Source organism: Conger conger, chromosome 2 (assembly GCF_963514075.1).
Source record: "Conger conger chromosome 2, fConCon1.1, whole genome shotgun sequence".
Classification (NCBI taxonomy): Eukaryota; Metazoa; Chordata; class Actinopteri; order Anguilliformes; family Congridae; genus Conger; species Conger conger.
This window is the reverse complement of record NC_083761.1, coordinates 59,191,241-59,200,320: the sequence shown is the minus strand read 5'-3', so window position 1 is coordinate 59,200,320 and position 9,080 is coordinate 59,191,241. Positions and strand designations below refer to the sequence as shown.

General features: G+C 37.2%; 1 protein-coding gene across 1 annotated transcript in view; it reads right to left on the bottom strand.

Moving 5' to 3' along the window:
- Positions 1–1,326: 1,326 nt before the first annotated feature.
- LOC133119730 (glutamate receptor ionotropic, NMDA 2A-like) overlaps positions 1,327–9,080 on the bottom strand; it is a 126,614-nt gene continuing 118,860 nt past the window's right edge. The window contains exon 12 of the mRNA XM_061230097.1: positions 1,327–5,906. Within this exon, the coding sequence (XP_061086081.1) occupies positions 4,098–5,906 (1,809 nt within the window). The 3' untranslated portion in view covers positions 1,327–4,097. The remainder of the gene's footprint in view (positions 5,907–9,080) is intronic.

Sequence of the window (9,080 nt, the reverse complement as noted above, 5' to 3'; positions counted from 1 at the left end):
GATATATGTGAAGATATGCCTCAAAATAATGAGCTTATTTAACAGGAACCACAAGTATTTTTTCTCCAAACAATTTCATCCTTTAATTCAAGTCCTTTATAATCTATACATTTTTTACACAATACTAAATGTACAGCTCCTTCACCTTTTACAAGTGCAAGTAATCAGCAGCATTTTGCACATACTGTACATGCAAGTTTAGAGTTTTCAGCAGAGCGTCCATTATAATCCTGGCTGTAGTGGTCACAGTTGACCACCGTTACCATCCTGAGGCCCTCTGCACCATACATCCAAGTGCTTAAATGATGAGAAATGTATTGAATCAAACTAAATGATGAATGCTATAGAAACATTTACTAGCTAAGTAAATCCTTCCTTGCAGTTGACATGTGAGAAAATATGAATTAATGTGAATGTATATGCATGCCTGGTTGATTTGTTATTTATTTTATTTGTTTGGTTAGTTATTTATTTTGCTTTTCAATGAAATTACCAATATATGGACATCATGGCACAATAACTTAATGACATTACACTGTATTGTTATTCGCACATGGGGTTGTGCACAAAGAATCTGGTGTCGTTAACATCTAATATGATTAAATGCTTTCATCCATCCCTAAAGGTGCTTTAGATCCAGCCTGTACTGTTGGCATGAAACTGGCTGACTAATTCACATTCGGCTATGACTGACGATGTACCTTTGAAGTTTCTATTCTTGAGCAAACTGAATTCCAAATCAATGGAACAGCTGACTCTTGAGGACGACTGAATGCAGTCTGAAAAGGTTATAGCTGACAGCAGAAAAGTCTCAATATTTACTGTTTATCCTAGGATTCAATACCTGTCCAAGTCAATCTTACCAGTTTATAATGTAAACCAATGTAATTCTGTCTGTGCCTTATGCATCATGGAAAAAATATAGAATCATATGTTCAAGAAATAGTTGCGCAATTTTGTCTGCTATTCCACTGCCTGTCCCTAGGTGAAACAGTTTTAATCTTTAGTTAATTATTAATTTAAAAGAAAATAATAGATCGCCCTTCCTTAATTTTAGCATACCAGGAATTTTCTTTCACATTTTATAAGAATTCTATCCCAAACCCAAATTGCCTCCTCCCCCCATTCCACAGAAATAATTTATTATTTGTATTAACTTAAAATGTGTATTTCCTTTAAATAACTAAAAAATGGCTATAGGTTATATTTTTCAGGGATTTTCTCTTTTTTTTTGCATTTTATGTCTGAGTGTACTTTGAAATAAAAATGGAGTGACTTCTAGTCACTTAACTAACCAACCAAGGAAGAGAAAGTACATACTGTATGTATGGTAAAACACGCTGCTTTACTAGACAGGGGAAAAAAGTTATAGTACAGAGGCACATACTGAGTATCAAGCAATAGACTGGGCAGAAGGCCTTCACTTTGCTGTAATCCAAAACAACAGTACTTAATTCAAGTCCAGTTCTGAATGTTTCTCCTTAAATAGGCATTCTTGTACATTTATTTTCAATCAGATACAAATCATTAGTGTTCACAAAATCAAAGAAAAGAAAAGCCATTAAGTGTATTACATAAAGATTTTTGCATGCCATTATCTTTTTAAATGCATTCACAACTTTTATTTTGTTTTAAATAAGACAAGGGTACTTACACCAAAATGAATCAAAATAAACAAATCAGTGAATGACCAAGAAAAAATGATGGATTCCTCATATCAATCTTATATTGCAACTTTGTATTATACATGTGGATATTGCTCAAACATTAGCTTCCTTTGGCAGCATCTTACATTTTATATAACTGGTTGAAGAAAAAAATGCTCTGATAACCAAAAATAAATAAATAAGTTGAAAAATGGCTTGCAAAGTACATACTGTAATACTATAAGCAATGATGCACAAAATATATTTTGTCAGAAAAATGGGCAAGCTTAAAGAAGACATGGCAGTTCTCTCTGGAAAATATACTGAAAATATTTGCACACAAATATGAAAATCTTCAAAAACATTTAAAAATATCACATCCAAACATTAATATGTTATGTGTAAAAGGCTGTGTGGAGGTCTTATATATATTCACATCTCTGCAGCATCTTTAAAAGTGTGATCAGAGACAGATAATCTCAAAGATGATATCAATCTCTGTGCCACCAAGAGTTTCACTTACAACTAAGAGAGTTAAATTGATGGCCACTCTATAAAATATTGTGAGCAGGCAGGACTGGAAAATATAGTTCTGAAATGCCGGACATCAGTTGAATGCATATCCATAGTGATTACAATCATAATACAGACATAACAAAATCATTTCCATAAACCTGTCTTCCCTGGAACTCCAACAATGATAATGAATTATTAATTAAGTAATTTCAACAATGTAATATCCGGTCTGACTCATTACTGGACATTACTATGTCTCTAATTCTGCAGAATATTACGTGTCTCCTGGGCTTGAGTCTATAGTTCCAAATACGACTTGAATATAAATAAAATAAGTTGTTACAGTAATTCCTGCTTGATTAATGATTGGAGTGTGGGCCTCCTTGCGGTTTTTAATTTGTATGATAGGCCAAAGAACATTTTCTTTATAAACAAAGGTAACATTTCCATTGTTTGTAGTCACAAATGACCCAGGAAACCGATATGTCTGTTTAATGTGTGTGGTGTATTTCTCCCCATAACTTACAGTAGACTGTGAGAATGACCATTCATTTAATATTTAATTCATTTATATTATCTCACTGAATAAACAAGTGAATGTTTTAGTGTTGAAAATGAGAATTGAGTTTTTTAGCAGCTGCTCATTCTGTGTTGTCACTCTGTGTTGGCCATAAATTAACATTAATATTCTCTTTAACACTGTTGACTTAACCAGGTTGTTTCACACTTCATTTTGACTTCTGTATGGCAACACAGAGACATACACTTAATTACAGTCATTTCAATTTCTTACTCTTTTCACAAAACAAAGTAAAAATGTTATAACACAACCATCTTTAGAAGAGCAATTATGTTCTTATTAAATTCAAACCAGAATGCAAATTAAAACACTCCTGCCAACATCAGTATTGAATGGTTATACAAGATAAGTAATAAAAATGTTGTGATTTTGTGAACAACTTTGAAATCTTTATTACCCTGTTTCACATTGAGAATCCGTACAATATCCCATGTATTCCTACTATTCACCAGAACTGTTTTGCTGTTCATACAAACCACGATCATCAGTCTCAGTTTCTAATTACAGTTTCTAAGTTTTGATTGCACAGGCATCCACCTTGAATCAGCAAGACCACTTCCATCAAATGTAAATTATTATTTTGTTTTGAATACCAAAATAATACATGCAAAATAGTCTTTTCCAGACTGTAATTATATTTTTTTAAAGCAAAGATGAGATGTTAACTAATGGCTTCAGGGTGCTACTAAATAAGCTAAATGCTCAACCATTTTAAATAGGGATTAGAATGCCAAAATCCCACATCTATAATAATACAACAAAAGCAATGTTGCAAAAATGTTATAAGTGCAATAATGCATATCGTATACCCTCGCTTTCATGAGGTTCATATCTGAGTATCAGGAGTGAATACCACACTACATGAGCACTTTTTAGCCAGATTTTTTGAATGAAGACAAATGTCTCTGGCTTCCAACCATGCCTATATGCACAATCATGGTGATGATATTATAACTAGTGCCTCTGTTTTTTGTCTTTATTTTTTTGTTTTTGCATTTTACATTTTGCCCAATGCCAGTCTTGACCAGAATGGTCCAACTGCTCTGACAAGGTATCATCATTTCATCCAGCTGGAAGGAAAACCAGCACCAGAAAGTAAGATTGCTCAAACAGAAACCAACTATTCCCAATGGCACTGGCATTGACCTGTTCTTAAAATATACTTTAAGTCTAAAAAATGTTACCAAGACAAAATAAACACTGAAAATCATCAGCAAGCCCCATATGATAAACTTATTGATACACAAAAAATAACCTGGAAGTGAAGTCTTTGCTTCTTTTCTTTTATCAAGAAAGTACTTAGTTACATGATTTACATGTATGTGGATTAATATTTAAGCTGTACAAACAGAGCATTAAACATCTGACTCAATACTAGGCATTTTCTTGTATACTCGTCTATTGCTGCAAGAATTCAGAACCCGGGGAGTTGTGTATGCACTCGTCTTATTGGCTACATAAGGCATTACTTGCTCAGAAAAGTACTTGTCATTAGGTGTTCGATCATCTCTAGAGCAGTAGGAGGTGGTGGACTTCACTGAGGACCTCTGATTGTTGTCACTTGACCATGATTTGATTGGGGCCAACTGTTTGTAAATGTCAGAGGAGCTCCTGCCATGGACGAGGCGCTGATCGTCCCGTAAGGAATGGAAGAAGGGGTTGTCTGTGGGGTGGTCGGGGTAAAGTGACTTGCTTCTCTTTATCTCCTCCAGGTTGTGATTGAAGAGCATGGATTTGCTGCCGAACAGTTTGTCTTGTTTGACACTGAGAAGGTTTGCATAAGCATCGTCCAGACACCGGTCCTTTTCCTTCAGACTGATGCTGCGCGCCGGCCGCCCTGGATCTACATCCTTGGGCTTGTCGAGGAGATTGTCATAGGAATGCTGCCTGCTAAGTCGCAGTCTGTTTCTCTTATCTGCGTGTGGCCCGTCAGTCTGGCTCCAGTACTGAGTGAACATTTTGTTCGGTTGTACAGGGGGGTTGGCTGTTTCCTGCAACATTTGATCCTCGCTTATGTCGTACAAATTTCCCATGTGCAGGCAGGCTTCACAGCGGTTATAAGGGGATCTGACAGTGTAGTGCGGTGGATAATTTGGCATCTTAGACAGACAGCTCCGACAATGAGTTTGTTTGTAGTGGTCGTTTGTCTCGTGAGGAGTGACGTTCTTCTCCTTCAAGCTATAGTATTTGGTGTACTGGTTGTATTTGTTATCTGTTGAGGGGACAAGCTCGGTGTCAGTGTGATGGAGGGGACTACTGTTGAGATGGATGATTGGTTGATCGGGGGTCCTGTAGTTGTCATTGTGGTCTGAATACATTTCAGGATATTCCAAATCTTCGGACAGCACTCTGCTTTCCCTGTAATGCAGCGAATCCGAGTGCAAACTCAGCTCCCGGTCTGAGTCTATGGTGTATATTTTTTCACGGGTTTGCCCTACCTGCTTGCTCTTTAAGTAGGACAACTCTACCTCACTGCAATCCCTAGGGTATTTTGATGTCATCGATCTTTTTTTTAAGTTATCCTTGGGTTTCAGGTGCTTCTGGTTATTGTCGGGATCTTTGTAAGAGGTCCCCCTGCTGGAGCAGTCGGAGATGTCGGAGTGAGCAGCCTCTTCGGGGAGGTAGCGCTGGCTCTTCATGGTCAGCCGGGAGTCAGGGGGAAGCGGATCTGGAGCGGCACCGCCCTGGTTCTGCCGCAGCGTCTCCACCGACTTCTTCCACAGAGCTCGTGGCTTGGAGCTGGTTTGTGCAGCCTCTGCGTTGACAGTGACCTCGACCTTGTTGGGATTGGCTTCATTCAGGGTCAGGGGGTGCTGGCCCTGGAACACGTAGTTGTTGAGGTGGTCCTTGTGGCGGTTGGCCAGGAAGGCCTGGAAGTCGCTGGAGTCGCTGTAAATCATCTCCTTTGGGGCGTAGCTGCGATTGTCGGTGTAGACAAAATTCCCTTTATCTCCCATCATGTCCATTAGCATGGGTCCGGATGAATGCATGAAGTCAGTGGGGCGCTTAGGGGAGTTGATCCTTGACGAGTTGAGATTGCTCATATTAGTCATCTGTTTGGCTGACTTAATAAGCTTTAGCATGTTAGCCTGAGGACTGAAGTCTAAGTCTGGGGACTTCTTTTTCATATCAATATGGACACCATGAATGCAGCTCCATATACCCTGAAAAAGAAACAAGTGCATTAAGGCCTCATGAGTGAAAGTGGCCTGACAAGTTGCAATGTAAATAATTGAAATGGTAAGCGCTTGGCAGTTTGATTCAAACAAAACTGACCACTTAAGGCTATGTAAACACTGCATTTTGGTATGCATCAGAAAACGCACATTATGCCATTGTTTTCTGAGAGAGGACTGTGTTGGCAGATGTCATAGCAAAGTTCTATTGTCCTCTGGAACTTATAATGCACTACAGGCTGACCTAATAGTGTGTAAACCAATAGCAGAAGGTGTAGTATAAGCAGGGGGTGGTCTTTCAGTAAGGTCACTCTTAAAGTAGTGTTATAGGACATATAGAGCTAAGTAGTACACTACTATAAGACATGATGGGTTAGAGAAAATGCTTCACAAAGCCTTTTCGGCTACCTAGCTAGATGGAGCACTACATGCTGTAGGATGACAGCTAAGTGAAAATGTTGCCGTTATATTGCTTCACCTTTACCTAATTAGATTCATCACTCTAGGATATGACATGCTGATAAATATGCTAATGTTAACTTACCTCTAGACATATGCAGCACTTATACTTGGATATGACAGAAATTATCACTAACATGATTTATTTAGATGTACTGCAACTATGTATGGTACTGTAAATATTTATTTAAACACATATGTCAATTATGACTGTAAAAAAATCTATGAGCATGATTTCCCTAAGAAATTGAATGCAGTACTGCGTACTGCAGTTTCCTCATCAGGAACACATCCGCATCTAGCAATGCATACCTGCAGGCCAGTTTCCTCATCAAAAACACATCCACGACAAGTAATGCATACCTGTATGCCAGTACTAATGAATATCCATTTTCAGTGTCAACACAGCCTACAAGCTTTCCATCCTTTGAGAAGCACACCTCCTCATTAATTACAAAGAACAATAATGTATTCTGGATTTGCATGCAACTATGAATGACTGAAGAGGTTAACAATGAAATTTGACTAATAAGCCAGAATATGACAACATAAATTGGGGAGTTACAGCAGGTAAGCTTTTCATTTTCCCCTGGCCTTCAGCATGTCTCCTTAATACAATAATAAGAAGGAGCCGGGACCATTTCAGGTAAACATACAAGGGACTAATAGAAGATGATCCCATAAGTTTTGGTAAGCAAATACAGGTAATATTTGACACTATTTTTGTGTCAACCTTTTTGCTCTAGTTTTGTCTGCGTAGGACACTAGGCCATTCTGCTGTGCTCTAAAGGTGAATTTACTTTGTGTTGTTTGCAAAACTGTGCTTCACCTTGGAGCTAGTTTAAATTGCCAAATTTGATTCTGCCAATTTAGACATTGCTCTTACTTTGCCTGCCTCTAAATATTTTCTGAAAATTAAGCTCCACTTTGGAAAGCATAACCAGGGATTGAAACAACAAATGGCACAAATACAGTGGGATCCAGAATTATTGGCACTCCTGACTGGCAATGCACAAAAAATACTAAACAATATAAAACAATTTCATTCTTGAAATAAACTCAAAATGCCAACATGAAAAATATTGTAATATGTTTCAATGGGACCAACCAAAATCAAACATTAATTTAATAAAAAATAGATTAGGCCATTCCAGTCCAATCAAAAACCTGTGGCCTAAACGGAAGAGGGCAGTTGACAAGCACAACCCCAAGAATGTGAATGATTTTGCAAGGATCTGCATAGAGGAATGGTGAACAATCCCTCCAAATGCATTTCTTAACCTTGTCAAGCATTACTGGAAAAGTCTCCATGCTGTTACCTTGCCAGAGGTGGATGCACCGAGTGCTAAACCAGGGGTGCCAATAATTATGAAACCTTCTATTTCTATTCTATTTTTTTATTAAATAGGTTTCTTTAATTAAATATTGGTTTAGGTTGTTTCTACTGAGATATTATTAAAGTACAGTATTTTTCACATGTTGACATTTTGTTGGCATCATCTAAACAATTATATTGTTTATTTTAGTCATTGCTAGTCAGGCGTGCCAATAATTCTGGAGCCCACTGTATGTATTATATAACACATTTACATCTGTGCCCTGTCTGATAACAGACAAGGAAAAGGTTTTTAATAATACATACAGTACCAGTCAAAAGTTTTTCCTATTAATGTTTTATTTTCTCTGTTTTCAATTCATATGTGTTCAAAGTGCTGATTCTCAGCTTTTATTAAAGGGTATTTTTGTGCATATTGGTTTCACCATGTAGTAATTATATTATGTTTTATACATAGCCCCACATTTCAATGTTTGAGACAAATTAATGTCAAATACAATAGTCATGTCTGTGACCTATCAACAGCACCAGAGTCTGAATATCATATTTTCAGGTTGTCGAACAAGTGATACAAAAATCTATTTGCATTTGAATGGTTCTCTATGGGAGGTGGGACTAAATTCAGCTGTGAATTACGGCAAAACAGTACAGAATACATTTGTTGGCTAAATGGCTTCATGTCATGAAGGGTCCAAGGTATCAGATGAGCCTCAAACCATCATGCAGCTGCCAGATACTGTATGCTGTAGATTAGTCTCCTGACTAATTTTCATGTTGAACTCAGTGGAATAATTATTTAAGAGAAACAACCCTTGAAGTATCTACAGTATGTATCTAGTAGCAGCACGGTTGTTTAAGACTGGTTTGATACCTCGGACCCTTGATGACTTAAAGCCATTTACCCAACAAATGTGTTCCATACTGTAAGATGTACAGTAAGATAAATACGATATCCAGACTCTACTGATGTTGATATGTCACAGACATCAGTTAGTCATGGTATGCAATGGACATGCAACCAAATAGAAAACATGACTATTTTATTTGACATTATGTTAATTTGTCTCAAACAATGAAATGGGGGCACATATAAAAAGTGTTTTTACTTTGTAGTGTAATTACTACAAGGTGAAACCAAAATGTATAAAAACTTAGTTTAATAAAAGCTGAGAATCTGCACATATTAATTGTCTGATTACAAACAGTGGAAATAAAACATGAATCAAAAAAACAAGAAAAGGGCAAGGTGTCCAAACTTTTGACTGGTACTGTATGTGAATACAACAGATATATTTGTATTCTTGATGTTTTTAAATAAGTGGCAAATACATGAAGGCGAGAGTAATGGCTCGCTTCACATGCATCCT